Source organism: Acanthaster planci, linkage group LG21 (genome assembly GCF_054643075.1).
Source record: "Acanthaster planci isolate LZ-2023a linkage group LG21, COTS_SCS, whole genome shotgun sequence".
NCBI classification, from domain to species: domain Eukaryota; kingdom Metazoa; phylum Echinodermata; class Asteroidea; order Valvatida; family Acanthasteridae; genus Acanthaster; species Acanthaster planci.
Genome location: NC_141797.1, coordinates 7,927,526 through 7,943,845, shown reverse-complemented (window position 1 = coordinate 7,943,845; position 16,320 = coordinate 7,927,526). Strand labels below are relative to the sequence as shown.

Here is a 16,320-nt window from a genome sequence, read left to right as displayed (position 1 = left end):
TTTCAGCCCAGTGGAATTGGTCCCCAGTCACTTGTTCTCGTTATATGATGGTGCGTTTAGTCCAGCTGTGTATGGCCAGATGTGGTATTGCTCCAACAGAGGGGCAACTAGGGTACAGTTCATTTGGGGACCCTCATTTTCTGGAGGGGGACGGTCAAGGTGACAGATTTTTTCCTTCCCTGACAATGAACTTTAAGATCTATGGTAAGAAAAAAAACCCATGTTAATGGTCAGTTGAACCTAGAGAAACAATCGATCCTGTGATCAGATGTTTAAGAACCTTCAAATTTGCCTGTTGTGTCCAACAAAAAGTTGAAAATGCTAGTGATCTGCAGCGACTATGGGCATACAATTATTACTGAATTATTATATAAATATTACTGAATTCCAAAAATACACGTTAAAAAGAGGGACAAAATGGAACATCATCAACTCCATTCAAACTAATAAATATCAACTCTGAACAGAGAAGCTGTTTACATGCACAAGAAACAAGATTTATTTCCTTTCTTGCCAACAGGTAGTACTAACTGGAGTAATGAAGCAACATGCAAATGCAACTCATTACGCATAATTAATTTATTTAAATGATTTACATACAGCACCAATTACATCCAAATGCTACAAAGCCAATGTCTATATGGGGTGGTAATGCCTATTTGTTTACTTTATGGAAAAAAACATTCAACAAAGCAGAATATTATAACAAAGTTGGTATATTAGATTCAACATCAAAGTTCCTGTTTTATTTGCTCTGCCTTAAATTGACCACTGGGAAATTTTCCTGTTTTGATGTGAGGCAAGTGTCTCTTAGCCACAAGGAGCGACTGACCAAAATGTAAAGTGTGCACCGGTTGTGGTTGGTTACCGGTGAAGTTTTTTGTTTCAGCACAGCACTGTATATTTGCCTGAAGTATGCACTACACAAGCAGCACATTATCATCAACCTTTTCCCGGGCAGGCGCTTTATCCGTATTTCCAGCTTGGCTTGCAGAGCAGGTAGCCAGGGGGCGCACTGCTCAACATCATGGGGACAAGGTTGCATTATTATCTTCGTTCAGAAGTAAAACAAAAAAGGTTAAAGGGCACTCAGGGCTGGTTGGTGAAAAGTGGAGGGGAGCCTTGACGTCATCTTTTTTATGATGCTACACAATTTTATTTCACGGCGTGCATGCAGTTTTCGCTGTGTGCACCATTTGTTTTGACCACTTGAGGCTGCTTACACGACACTGCTCTCAAAGGTACAATAAAACCTAAAGACACATCTCCCTGATGGAAGCCATTTCGATTACATTCCAGGTCTGTATAGTCAAGACCAATTCACAAGTCTGTTCACAAACTGTCACATGTTCAGTCGCTAGAAGCTGGGTGCCTGCAAGGGCAGATCGGGGGGGGAGATAACAGGGGCGATCTCCCCCCAAAAATCCCATTTTATAAATAATACTGAATGAGATATTGCTTTGGTCTATTTTGTTATCATTTTCCTTCCTTTCAAAAGCATGCACAAAGACCTACAAGTATCCCTCAGAGCAACAAGAGACGGAAATATCCAATTTTTGGGCTCCCAAAAAAGAAAGTTTGCCCTCCCCCCAGTTTGTTTGTGAATCCATCCATGGATGAATTGAAACAAGGTAAAAACGTTGGTCACGGTTCACTGCAACGGCTTGCGACTTGGCTTAATAAGACTGGATGAGTTGTGGGCGACTTGTGGGCGACTTGTGGGTGACTTGTGGGCGACTTGTGGGTGACTTGTGGGCGACTTGTGGGTGACTTGTGAATGACTTGTGGGGGACTTGTGGGCGACTTGTGAATGACTTGTGCTTGGCTTGTGGGCGACTTGTGGATGACTTGTGAATGACTTGTGGGCGACTTGTGAATGACTTGTGGGCGACTTGTGAATGACTTGTGCTTGGCTTGTGGGCGACTTGTGAATGACTTGTGCTTGGCTTGTGGGCGACTTGTGGATGACTTGTGGGAGGCTTGTGGGCGACTTGTGGGCGACTTGTGGGTGACTTGTGCTTGGCTTGTGGAAGACTTGTGAATGACCTGTGGGTGACTTGTGCTTGGCTTGTGGGCGACTTGTGAATGACTTGTGGGGGACTGGTGCTTGGCTTGTGGGCGACTTGTGGATGACTTAGTGGGTGACTTGTGCTTGGCTTGACTACAGTCCAATGAGATTCTAATGTAAGTTTTAAAAATGTAACAAACCTACGCAAACTAGCAAGTGAGATCATATATCAATCTTTGTACAGTGCAAAACGTCCGATGGACTGTACCCTCAACCCACATACAGTACAGGGATAGTGACAAAATTTAACCATGCACCATAAATATTCCTGGTAAGTCAGCTGATCTCAATTTCTGAATGTCTCATGTGTACTAAGTTTTGGCTCCCAAAATGCCCTATTCTACCCCTCTTATAGCTCAAGCTCTGCCCCTAAAAAAAATTACAATTAAAGTGGAAATGGTTTATTAACAATACCCAACATTAAAATATTACACGTACATTCCTTCAAGTTCACAAAACCAAATTGTTTGGGGGAAATTAAAAAGACAATTCAACAATTGAACCTTCCATCTAGGTTAAGCAGAATTTTTGGAGTTTATATTTACACTGTACACTTAACGTGAATTGATACTTCAAAATGCTACAATCCACTACTTTTTAACCTTTTTTTTCTTTTAAATAAAAAAATTACTTGATTTAAAAATATCATTCATTTATCATAATACGTTCAAAGGTAAAATTTGAAAAATTCATTAGATGACGTGCAATTTTACGAAACCCATTGCTCCGTGGGATTTAGAGCACTCCTCAAAATATGGAAATTAAACGTGTGAGGGAATACAGAAAGCTATTGATCTCCATCACAGGGCAGCCATCTTGCTCTCCTACCACTCAAAGCAATGTAACCAAACTGAGGCTGGAAGGAAAAATAGTCTGCTCCCTTACCAGTATGTTTGTATTACTAATGCCAAATAGGCTACGGGAAACAAGACAAACATGGCAGCATCGTGATGAAGGTCTACTGCCACCACAGAAAGGCAGATCCTCTCAGTTCCTCATATTGCAAACTAAAAAAAACACTGACTGTTGACTTGGGTTAGATGTGTGGAGGTAAAACACAATGTTTCCCAAAATACCAGCACAATTGGGGTAAATTCTGTGTTCCTTTGTAGACTAATCCAGCACAGCAAAATTTGCTTCTTTTAACCCTCGTCCCATGAACTTCTCTCTGGGTACCCTGCTGAATGCTGAATGCAACACAAGGCAACAAAGCTGAAAAGAATCCTACTGAATGCAACAGAACCTAGTAAAAGTGTCGGGGGGGGGGGAGGTCGAGGAAAGATGTCGGGGGGAAGGGAGGGGGACGTGAGCTGGCAGGGATGCATTCAGGTCCTGTTGCAAATCTGTAAGCTCCTCGCATGGGTGCTACAGGGATACTACAAAAGGTGTGAACACCCCCCCCCCCCCCGATTTCCTGAAATGTTCCTGGGACTTTTTTCCCCTCTGTGAGTATAAACCAAGCTTATGAGGAGAAATGAAAACAGAGGCACACAATGTCGATGGAAGAAATGTGCACAAACATAGAATTGAATACTTGAGGTTCAAACAAGACCTTGCCTCAAAGGTATCAACGCAGAAAATTGCTTCAAACTGAGTGGCTGGGATCTTCGATTGATTCTCTAAGTGCTTTTTTTTTTCATCTATTTTGTCACAAGGCAGTAAGGCTAGTCCTAATGCATACATGTACCTCACTGGCCGTTTACATAAGATCTGCTGATAAAACTGCTAAAAATACACACAAGATTCCCCCTGAATAAGAAGTTATCAAAGAATATCATTTGACACTACTCAACAAATATGAAACTGTACCCGAACATATATGATTAATATACTATATCGTCTATAATGTCCTGTACAAATCATCAATGTTGCGCACGGACAACACTGCATTGATAGTTCTATAAAAGAAAAGACAGTAATTCAACATTTTGAAGTTTGAGAGTATACGCTTTCATGTGCACATATCCGATCCCACAAGAACGTAAATAAATTGTAAAGTTGACCCAAGCTCTAAAAATTTTGGCCACATTTTACCGATCTGTGAGAGAGGCTGTGCTTAACAAGACATGGCCCATACTTAATGATAAATTCATCCTTTAACTGAAGGAACATGAAACCATGCCTTTGGTACAAATAACAAGAACATGTGCTGCTTTTAGGCATTTGGCAAAAATATACGGAAGTGCACAATTCACAAATGGTATATATTTGTCACGGTGAAAGCAAACATTGAGGATGTTAGCTGTTTTGGGGGAAAATTCATTTTGGCCAGATTGTGATTTTTGAGCTGGTGATGCCATGACAAGACGGAAGCATTTGTATCTTTTGAAACTTTATAGAAATGACAATCAATGCAACAGAAAAACTGTGAGTTAAAAAAATTCAAAAAAAAAAAAAAAACGGTTGCCATGGTTCAGATTTCTTGATATTTCTGCAGCGTCTCTTGCAGCTTGGAGGTGATGTTTTGGTAGAACCTGATCTGCTCCGTGAGGTAATTCTGCATCACCTGCTTGAAGTCTTGGACTCGCTCCGAGTGAAAGTGGTTGATCTCCGCTGGGAAGAACCAAAAAATCCAAAATAATAAACCGTTCTTACCGTATGTACAGCTTATCACGACAAAAAGGTCTCTATCTGCTTGGTAAGAAACAAGTGATTCTTAAGCTGTCATTTGAGTATTCGAATGGGCAGATCTCTCTTTGAATAACAACAGCGATTATTGCTGTGATGTAGGGGCGTGGCATTTTAACATCAAGGGGTTCACAGCATCTGTGGCGAACTTATTGAATGTGCCAAGTGCAATGTACATGTACTCTACATGTGGCTAGTTCCATCTGGAAAGCAGACAGAATGTGCTATCAGTCTGCTGCTCAGGAACACGTCTTCAAAAGTTCACAAGATTTCCTTGGAAACAGTAAATGACCCCACTCGGTGGACTTACACATCATGGCGTAGGACACCACGTCCGCCCTATTTTTGACCGCCTCCGCTTCCTCGTAGTCGATCTTCTGCTCCTCCCGTTGCTTCTGGCATTCCTTGACAGTTGAGATGGTGTGCTGCGAGAGACGACGGGCCAACGCAAACAATGTTGTAAATCAGTGTTGAAAAGTCCGCTCCTTCATTTGTGAATATTACCGTTCACAACTCATGAAGCACTTAACAAGGTCTCGCATTCTGATTTGAACAGAATTTTTCTCAGAGGCCCAAACCAAAAACCCAAATACGGGTGATTCACAATACACAGAGCCACCAAGAGCTTGCCGCAGATGGGCCGATTTTCTAGTTCACAGTTGACACGCTGCTGCAATTAAGTGCACTTTGTACGTAAGTTGGGGATATGTGATGGATTAAGGTATTCCCTGCACCATGTAAAACTATCATTTAAGACTACCTAACACCATTCGCAATAAGCAATTTTGAATTTTCAACCAAGATAAACAAATAGTCCGAAAAAAATTCAAGTTTTCTTCACACAGTGCAGTCAACAAATGAGACTTTGTCGACTATTCATCCCATAACACACTGTGAACAGGCTTCTCCGAGACAACCGTTTGGTGGCGCACTGCACTGTGAATCGCCTGTATTGACAATCCAATTGTCAACTTACCTTGTGGAAGCTGATCATGTCGGGGAAGGTGGACAGTAGGCCCGAGTACTCCCGCAAGAAGTCTTCCAGGACATACCCGTCATACTTGGGCTGCTCAAAAAACAGCTGGCCGATAGCATCGTACGTCTGTCCCGTGTGCTTCATGGCTTCTGTCAACTTGGTCGAGACTGGACGAAACAGAACAAACAATGGAAACAATCCCCAAAAGCTTAGTCTTAGGTGTTTTTCATCCCTGCCATCAGAAAGTGGAAGTCAGAGTTATCTTTGTTGAAAGAAAAAATATAGAAGCTCAAGTTGAAAGCGAAACCAAGGGTTGGAAAGCAAGCAGAGTAGAGGTCAATAGAGTGAGTGCTACACAGGTTTTATATTGAATTTGTTGAGAATGTGGGAAAGCATAACTAGATGTAAACAGAGTTTATCACAAGTCAACTGGGAGTCAACTGCAGGCAACCACAAGTCAACCATGAGTCAAAGTTGAGTCAACAAGTCAACTACACATCAGCCACATGTCAACCACAGATCAACCACAAGTCAACCATAAGTCAACCACAAGTGAACTACACGTACACATCAACCACAAGTCAAAGTTAAGTCAGTCAACTACACACCAGCCAGAAGTCAACCACAGATCAACCACAAGTCAACTACATGTACAAGTCAACCACAAGTCAAAGTTAAGTCAAGTCAACTACACATCAGCCACAAGTCAACCATAGATCAACCACAAGTCAACCATAAGTCGATCACAAGTCAACTACATGTCCACATCAACCACAAGTCATCCACAAGTCATTTTTAAAGAAAGCTGTACAAATGATATTAACAGTATTTCAGTCTAGAAAGAGATGACAGCAAAGTTAGCCAGATACATGTACATGTATGTAATCCAAGACAACTGTTGAAAAAGATTAATTTGCTTTGGCCACAGAAGTAGAAATGAAATGAAGAAATCTCCTGTAAGAGCGATTCAATAATGAAAACATTTCTTCAGCTCAGAGATAAGCAACTTGACTATATAGCTGAACATATGCCTGTAGTATTTTATGTAACATAAAACACATGTGTACATTTTAAAATCGTGAGAACTTCATGATGAAGTTTGATTTCCCTGTTTCTATGCTCTGAATGTCTAAGGAAAGACTTGAATTAGTGCCAGCAATCTTGCGCAGTTCCCCACAGCCTCCAACTGCAGAGACTCGTATGCCCAATCCAATGCTTGGTAAAAGTATCAGAGCTCTTCACTTGTGAGACAGTAAAATTGCTATGAGAGAAGCTCTGGGCAGGATTAAGACTAATACTGGTTAAAGAAGGCACTCTGGTTTCTGAGACACTCTTGACAAGTCAGCAGCAGTTGCGATTTTAAAGCAGCCGCTGAAGTTAAAGGTGAGATAAAAGATGAGTTACAAGTTACCAGCATGCATAGAACATCGAGCAGTCAGAGAAAATGAGGCCGCGCAGTGAGGGCACTCTGGTGGGAACCACTCCCTGTTTATGCTGCGCAGTGTCAATTCCTTGCCATCATCTGTTCACTGCGTACAACCCCACACTGAAGACTGTTGTAGTCTAGACTATCACAAGACCACTCACAAGACCAATCTCAAAACCACTCACAAGACTGGTCACAAGACAAGACACAAGACCACTCACAAGACTAAACACAAGACCACTCACAAAAACAGACACAAGACCACTCACAAGACCAGTCACAAGACCAGACACAAGACCACTCACAAGACTAGACGCAAGACCACTCACAAGACTAGACACAAGACCACTCAAAAGACTAGACTCAAGACCACTCACAATACTAGACCCAAGACCACTTAAAAGACTAGACAAAAGACCACTCACAAGACTAGACGCAAGACCACTCACAAGACTAGACACAAGACCAGACACAAGACCACTAATAAGATGAGCCACGAGACCACTCACAAGACTAGACACAAGACCACTCACAAGACTAGACACAAGACCACTCACAAGACCAGACACAAGACCACTCACAAGACTAGATGCAAGACCACTTACAAGACCACTCACAAGACTAGATGCAAAACCACTCACAAGAACACTCAAAAGACTAGACGCAAGACCACTCACAAAACTAGACACAAGACCACTCACACGACCAGACATAAGACCACTCACAAGACGAGCCATGAGACCAGTCACAGCTAACATGGTAAGTAATGACAAAGGAATGCTTTTGTCTAAGCTCATTTGAATGGTTTGTAACTTAAATTCGGATTTGCTTTCTTGCGTTGGTCTTGTGACCTAATAAGAAGTCTTGCCCATAACAATGGTACATAGGCTCTGTGCACAGTTTGGCAGGCAATAGCTTGTGGTCCTTAAAACGCAAGTATCACTTGCACGTCAAACTCTTGCAACCCACCAAAAAGCTTCGGTTTGAAACCTATTTGAAACCCACCAAAGTGCTCCTCACTGCTGTCACAAGTAACAGAAACAGCGCCCTCAACAAACCCTGCACAATTAGGATACACTGTGTACGTATACACTACCTTGCGGTGGCCTATCGTCATCTACACTTCCTGCGGTACGCATGCAACGAAATAATGAACAGATACGACAGAGGAGAGAAAAAATCAACACAAATGAAATGAGATGAAATGGGTCAACTGTACATGAAATACGTACCAACCACAGAACTCTCTAAAAAAATAGGTCCAAACATTGATCACGTCGTTAAAATTCAACAGCATGTACAAGTAAATAGGTCTCGAACGAGAAGCATGTTCATTACAACAACAATCTGAGAACATTATCAAAACTTGTCCCGACAAAAAAAGTTTGGACATGTTGTGTGCAATTCGAGATGAAACGAAATCCAGCAAAGTGAGTCTTAAGCCCACTGTGTGACTATTTAGTCAAATAGGATCGAAAGTGATTCTTTCAAGATGACGGCCACAAATCTGATCTAACTCCCATTTCAGAACAAATTTGAAGCACACATCACACTTTGACAACAGACAGATTGCCGCTTCTGCCAAAAATTTCCAAGACACTCCAAGTGCCACATTTAAAGCTTGGCTGTCTAGAAACACGGTTCACATTCCATGAAAATGAATGACTAAGCATAATGAAATGCAATGATCAGTTTTCGGGTGAAACACCATTTGGCACAAGACGAATAAAACAGTATACATTTCTAGACTGATGACATTATCAGGAATAAGAAAACCAGTGTACACAATATTTCAATATTTTAAAGGCAAACTGTGTCATTAGCGAATTCAACTGGATCTAAATAAAGCTTTACAAACAGATCTTGAAGAGACGAAAGGAGAAAATCTTAACTTACGCGGTCTGGTATCCAATTCAAAAGACTGTGCTAGCAATGTGAAACTCTGCCCAACCTTTTGGAACTCCCTCTTGAAGGCTAATGGTAGAAAAAGAAAAATTTTGGAAATGTATGTTTTACTTTAGATAAATCATACTGGATAACGTTACAAGTCAACAGGGGTGACAGCGAAAGAATGTAACATCTACCTTCTGTTTTACACAATCCAAAGAGCTTAAATATATACATGATTAAATTTGATGACCAGATTAAGAAGCCATTACTGTAGGGGCACTATGATAAGAAGGAAGCTGTACATGAGTGTTAAATACCTCTTCAACCAATGAGCCCCGAGCGCGACCAAGAGAGGGTGTAATTTCCCTAGTAACAGAGGTTACTTTGGTAGGAACTGCATTTCACTAGTTCACAAACGATTATGAAATGGGTGCGCTGCAGTCGCGTAGCCACCAATAAAAATGAACACTCCCCACCAACATGGCTCTTTTTCAACCAATGAGGGGGTGCTTCTGGTCAAAGCAGATAGGGCAATGTGACTTGCATAAATGTGCACACACACATATGAAAACTTTAAGAACACACGCATGAGTGCGATGCTTCCAAAGTAATGGTGTTTCCTCAGAGACGCCATAATGGATTAGTTTACTGCCTCTTCTGGTAATCAGAAGCCATTATCGCGTTGGCATCACATTCCCATGCAGGTGGTACCGCTAAGGTGTGACGGCTTGCCAAAACTACGAACTAAGTTGAGTTTAAGAGTGGCACCGTGGTAGTGACCGCTTCTCCTCGGATAAGCTTGTGGTTAGCAAGTATGGTTCTCTTGGCCCAGAGCCCAACACAAGAGACTGCATCTGGTGGATGAAGTTGCCTCTTTTTCTTCGTTGTCAGAAAGGACACCGAGTGCAATTCTCAATTGGGCAGCAGTCCCTACTTGGCCTGTGGGGGTTCCCCATTCCCTTTCCCTACTCATCTCACAAGGTAAACAATATACTTCCTTCCCAATGTTCTTCTGACTGGCTCACGGCCATGAGACAGTGTTCATATTCTGCTCTACATAACCCTCTGGCTCAATGCCGAGGAGCCCACAAGAATTAGTCACATCACAAAATCGGCTCTGGCCTTATGGTGACAGCTAAAAATGACAGTCACTGCCTTCGTGCCATTCCAGCTTAGGGACTGTCTGAATTTCATGTTCTAAGAGTGAACATTTCAAAACACTGGCTTCTTGAAAAATGTGAGGTAACTGTTCCTATGGAAAGTATTTGATACTGACCCTTTGGCAGAACAAAGCACATCAGCTACAAAAATGCATTTAACTTCATCGAGCAATCTTTGAAGTCACGAGATTAAGTTTGAACCAAAAAAAGACAATCGCACCAAAACAAAAACACAGACAAGGGCACAACACTTGACAGCATTTTGATATAAAGCCCACCAGGTTGGCCAGCTGGCAGGTCTGAGTCATACGTAGCAGCCGGTACTGCTGTCGGACTAAACACTCTCACTATTCAAGTAAGCTTGGGAATTTTATTTCTGCGAGCTCCCTGACAACGCGCAACATTCAAAGTTACGAATAGAAGTTGGCGTACAGGCAAAAACCCAAATTACAAGGTGAAATCTCCCCAACATGAGTACATTTCCGAAAATAGGGTGAGTTGGTACAATTGTTCCACATACCCAATTACAGGAGTAGCCCTGCTTGCCACTGAACACGTGACTCATAATGTATGGATGCATTTATTATTAGAAATTTTATTCAAACCAAGATCATCCGATCAACCAATGCTGTTATATTTGAAGGGTCGTGAAAATACAACTTGAAAGACCTCGGCCTGAAGTGGACTTTAGAGTCTCGTTTTTCTGACCTTGATTTTGGATTTGGCCTGGGGTTGGAGTCCAACAGTGATTAAAAATAGAGCTATTCTGGGGGCAAAATGTCAAATCCCATGATACGTACGACCAGTGTGTTTCTTGGAGAACTCGTGGCTGGTCTGCACCGCGATCGTTACATTCTGGTCCATACTCTTCTGGAACCTGCTGAAGTTGTCATGCTGCTTCTCACTGTGACGGCAAAAAGAGAAACAAAGGCAGGAGATTAAATCTAGTGAAATCTGACAAATCTCAGATATTTCAACGTGGCTTATAAAAAGATTTTGCAGGACTGAGGAAGGCACCTTCGAGCAACTGTAAGTTATGTGGGACTACAATATCCAGAGGAAGTTCTGGTGTCACAAATGTGGCGCTGGATTACTGTGCAGAGTGAAGGACAAAGGGAGATTTTGAGACTTCCAAACAAAAAGTTTTAGGAGTTTGGATTCAAGTCTCATCAACGTGCAAGCTTAAAGTGGAGGCTTATGGTGTAAAGAACTGTAAAGTCACTTCCGAATTATTTTCTAGTTAGCCACAACAGATTCCCTCTGCTTTTGAATAAAAATTACTGATATTACACAACAGAGATGCTCAAGTGGTCCTTTTTTTTAGAATAAAGTCTAAATGATGGAGTTTTTGACACTTTACATGCACTCCAGCTGTGACATTTTGAGGTGTCTCAAGGATAGTCCAACATAATACGAGATCACTAAAACTGAATGCTAAACTAAGCCATGTCCAACTACCTGGCTATGGCTAAAAAATAATACGCCTGCCTATGGAGGCTACTGGGTATCGGCTACAGATCCATTCCCATGCATGCGTGTGATAGCCAGCCGTAGCTGCGTAATTGGGACGCGGTGCTGTCAACTTACACAACAGCTATTTCTATAGGTTTCTCGGGGGCTTGGATGACCTGGAGGAAAGCTGCTCCCACGTGCTCGTCTTTCTCTGCTTTTCGCTTGCCTTGCTTCCATTTCTGTTGGTTGTTCACAAGTGAATTTGGAAGAGGTGAGAGATAAAAAGTAATTTTTTTTAGTTTTTGCTAAAGAAAAAACACTGAGAGGTAATACGCAAATGATGAATTATACAATGAAATTAAGAGCGAGTCACAGCGTGGCTAAAGGCTGGTCTATCGTCAGTTGCGCAGCTGAAAAACTGAAACCCAATCATCCTACATGTACTGTACATATGGTTCACAGCTGTCCTTGAAGTGCTAACAACCAGTCACCAAAGAAGACTAGTGGTGTTGCTAGCAGAGTTTAAATGACTGAACTTTAACAAGGTCACTGACCTTACCTTTATAGGATCGTTACGCTTAATTGAAATTTGCCCAAGTTACGCACAGCTTGCACCCTCGATGCACAAATATCACTCAATGACTACGGACTGCCCCAAAAGATGTAGTGTCGAGTGATTATCAGCGTCCGGCATTCACCATCGTGAAACCAACCATGACCCGGCGTTATATGCCTAGATAGATGTGCAATATCATGACTAACGGCTGACGTGAACATAGTGACAGACCCCGAGCCCACCAAAAAGTCAGGAAGACTGCTCCTACTGCTACAGTTCTTGGTAAGATAGAAAGTTGACACCGGCAATGAAAGTGCAGGACTCAGCATTGGCTTTTTCAAAGAGATCTGAATTCAAATAGCAAGGTTGCCAATTCAGCATCTTCTGAAGGGAAACAGACCCCTTGGCCCACTGGGCAGCGTACAGCCCAAAACTGCTATGTTCTTTCTGAATTCACCAGTGAATAAATGCAAAATACATGTAAAAACAATGTCGACACAGGTGTTAGCCTGTATGCCCCTAACCCCTGGCCAAACTAGAAAGGGGGAAATATCAAGACACAAACCTTGTCATCGGTGCAGGAGAGGAAATGCCTGAAGACGTCTGCCTGGCCGATGACCGGATGGGAGCCCATCCTATTCATCCATCTCTGGAGTTGCTCCATTCGCTTCTCGATGAATGCCTCCTCATATCGCCCTGCCCAGACAGGACAGACATTGTAAGAAGGGGAGTAAATTCCAGGAAGACGGGGGAGGAATACCCCCCACCCATCCCTTTGAAACAGAGGGATGAGTAATTCGACACATGTATAAGCATTACTGTAGCTGGTAAAACTCTTAGACGCAACCTTTGTGGCTAACAATCTACGAATCAAGTACTTCTTTAACCTCTACCTGAACGACAAGTGGCATAACCACCGACAAACAACAGCCAATTCGGTAATCACTGAAAAGTTTTAAGTAGCAGCCAAGACACACTTGCAAAGTAACAACCTATGATAAAGATATCAATTCACGCCCAAAATATTCGGTTAATTAGTTACCAGATTAACTGGAAAGTCCCAGCACTAAATGTGTAGCACCCTACCTGTCACTTGCTTGTCTGGTAATGGCGGTATGCACACAAATGTGAACTTCTCCACCAGTCTCTCGTATAACCAGTCAAAATGTTTATATCTCCTACTGACCTGGATGCCTGTATCCTGTTATCAACACAAACGGACAATGATTACCCTCCGTAAGAAATGGTAGAACCAATTAACTACGCAAAATGCCCCTTACATTTAGGCTGGACAATACCATTTCCTCAGACTGGGTTAGATCTCACGTGCAACACAGCTATAAACATGCACTATTAAAATATGATCCCAGATAAACCTAGCAAAATAGCTAAAACAAATTTCGTTGAACTAATCACGGCAGAAAGATAACATTTCTTTACTCAGTGAATTTCAATTTCTTGTACTTTTTCCTATGTTGATTGATCATCCATCTTAAAGACAAGATCAAAATATTGACGCACCCCCCCACTCACCACAGAAAAATTCCTGAGTTCATCTTGTGTACCCCACATGCGCAATGGGACGATCCATTATCAGAAAAATACCAATGAAAACAGGGACCAACCACTGTCTTACCGAGGGGGTGATCTGGTATGCAATAAAGCTTTTGATTCCCTTCATCTTTGTCTCCTTCTTTGGGTTCTTGATTTCAATGGCCGGCAATCTACCGGGATCTTCCCACACCGGCCCATCATTGGTTTCCTAATGGTCAGAAACGAGAGAAATTTCCGCACAATAAATATTTCAGAACTGTTTTTTTGTTATCAACAACTGCATCACCTAAACTTACATGTGCCTTCACCACTTGGAATTTAGATTCCCGATCTTTTTTCGTCGAGCAGATTTTGCACATGCGAACCATTCTGCCAGCCCAACTGTGCTGTCGGTGTCCAGACCTCGGTCTTGGATTCTTTTGCCCATTGCATTCTGCCAGTCTACACTTTCCCTTGGCTACACTGTTGTCAAATCATCATCCCCCCCTGTGCACAACTGTGAATACAGCTGTATCCATTGTCTACTGTCCCTCGTTTCCCTCTCTGCCCAATCCCCACCACTGGGAAACAATAAAGCATTGGCAATGCGAGGGGGTAGCAAAGGGGGCTGCTTGCCCCCCTCTCCCACCCCCTCCCCCAGCCCCCTCCCCCGGAAATAAAATGAAAAAAAAATACAAATGAAAGAATGGTAAAAAGTGAAAGACACGAAAAGACAAAGAAAAAGAGACGAAAATCAACAACTTCCTTGGATATAAAAAATGACTATCTGTACATTGACGCCTTTCCATTGATACGACTAGTTCATTGCCGACTCAGTGCTTTACTGCCCTCCCTACCCCCATGGAAATGTCCCCCCCCCCAAAAAAAAAGTGCTTTGCACCCCCTGCAAAAAATCCTGGCCTTGCCCAAGCCAACGTAGTATGGATGAGTACAACTCACCACAATTCTGATTTCCACATTTGGTGAGAAGCCTTTCTTGGCTCCGGCCCCGAGTAAGTAGGCCTCTCCGCCCGACTTGGCAAACATTGAAAAACGACTGCAAGGAGAGAACACCACATATTGGGTTAAAATTGTGACTAGAAGAACTAGAAAATGCAGGGACAAAATGGATAGGGTTCGAATTATGGGATATTTGGATGATACCTCATTCTGAGGAGGTTGGCATCACATCTACTACAAAGTGAACTTAATCAACGATGCCATACATGAAACATACAGCGGAGAGAACGTAACAATGACAATGCTGTGAATTTTCAGGGCTTTTAATAGAAAACGACGGATGACTTCTATTACTCTAAGTGATGATTACATGTAAAGGCACTTCGCACTCCATCTTCCGGTACGTTGTGCTCAAACATAGCAAACCCTTAGTGGTCCAAAAACCTCTGAAAAAAAAAAAATCACAATTTGGGGTCTAAAATTCTAAAATTTGGAAAGAGTTGTAATCAAAACCCTCAAATGGTCCTACAATTCCAAATGCAAGATGTTGATGGGAAAAGAATGCTGCTGGCATTGGTGAAAATTGGTGGGGTTGCAACAATAAGATTTCTCTTAGTAGATGCAAAACTGGACTTTGATGGAATACCATACCAGGTACATACATGTAGATGGGTTTTTTCTGTAGTGAAATGTAACAGGTAAATACATTTACTGTTTTATTTTTTTCCCCTAAGTTTTGTGAGTCGCTACCTGGCAAAATTCTTTTTGACGGTGCCCGTGGTTTTGGCCGACATGTCGCTGTTGCGCTGCTTGTACTGTCGGTTGGGTGGGGACAGGCCGTAACTGCCTGAGCCATTGACGGCCGGATCCTGGAGAAGTGAAACAAAAGCATTTCATTTCTGATTTTTCTTGTGGTACATGTACCAGTTGTTTCGGATCTACAGGATGCAGAACAGGGATTGTTTCTCGCAGCAGCAATGTTAAATGTATTTTTTTTTGCCTCACCTGCACAGCAAATGTTTCTCTGCTTCCAAACAAACAGGTAGAATTACAGGAATTTCCTCCCATTTTTAAAAGAGATACATGTCTTCTTTCAAAGCAGAATTCCTCATTTTGAAATGGAGCTTCCCGTGTGATTTGAAGCAGAATTCCCCGTTTTTCAAAATGGAATTCCTTCTTCGAATTGAAACTTCTCTTTCAGAAACAGAACATTTAATTTGGGAATAGAACTCCTAAGTTTGAGACAGAATTTCCCTTCTGAAAATATGTGTCAATGCACAGAACTAACTTCTTTTTTCAAAATGGAATTCCTTCTTCGAATTGAAACTTCTCTTTCAGAAACAGAATATTTAATTTGGGAATAGAACTCCTAAGTTTGAGACAGAATTTCCCTTCTGAAAATATGTGTCAATGCACAGAACTAACTTCTTTTTTCAAAATGGAATTCCTTCTTCGAATTGAAACTTCTCTTTCAGAAACAGAATATTTAATTTGGGAATAGAACTCCTAAGTTTGAGACAGAATTTCCCTTCTGAAAATATGTGTCAATGCACAGAACTAACTGCCTTGAAGAAGAATGCTGGTATAACAATGGAATTGCCCCCAAAAAACTCAATCCCTTGCACAATGCAAAGCACTTTGTGGTTTCGTTTCTCTGAATTTGTAAGCAAA

The 16,320-nt window shown here is 41.9% G+C and overlaps 1 protein-coding gene across 16 annotated transcripts in view; it reads right to left on the bottom strand.

The window, feature by feature from the left end:
• Nucleotides 1-475: 475 nt before the first annotated feature.
• The window catches only part of LOC110983999 (sorting nexin-33-like), a 48,196-nt gene continuing 32,351 nt past the window's right edge, over nucleotides 476-16,320 (bottom strand). For 14 of the 16 annotated variants that reach the window (XM_087131234.1, XM_087131233.1, XM_087131236.1 and 11 more), the window contains 12 exons: nucleotides 15,400-15,518; nucleotides 14,650-14,746; nucleotides 13,793-13,918; nucleotides 13,243-13,357; nucleotides 12,722-12,852; nucleotides 11,736-11,839; nucleotides 10,949-11,052; nucleotides 8,995-9,072; nucleotides 8,195-8,224; nucleotides 5,673-5,839; nucleotides 5,007-5,121; nucleotides 476-4,621 (listed from right to left, as the gene is read on the bottom strand). In XM_087131234.1, coding sequence (XP_086987360.1) covers nucleotides 4,482-4,621; nucleotides 5,007-5,121; nucleotides 5,673-5,839; nucleotides 8,195-8,224; nucleotides 8,995-9,072; nucleotides 10,949-11,052; nucleotides 11,736-11,839; nucleotides 12,722-12,852; nucleotides 13,243-13,357; nucleotides 13,793-13,918; nucleotides 14,650-14,746; nucleotides 15,400-15,518 — 1,326 coding nt within the window. In that variant the 3' untranslated portion in view covers nucleotides 476-4,481. The remainder of the gene's footprint in view (nucleotides 4,622-5,006; nucleotides 5,122-5,672; nucleotides 5,840-8,194; nucleotides 8,225-8,994; nucleotides 9,073-10,948; nucleotides 11,053-11,735; nucleotides 11,840-12,721; nucleotides 12,853-13,242; nucleotides 13,358-13,792; nucleotides 13,919-14,649; nucleotides 14,747-15,399; nucleotides 15,519-16,320) is intronic. The other 2 variants (XR_015423664.1, XM_087131235.1) reach the window with 2 other exon arrangements.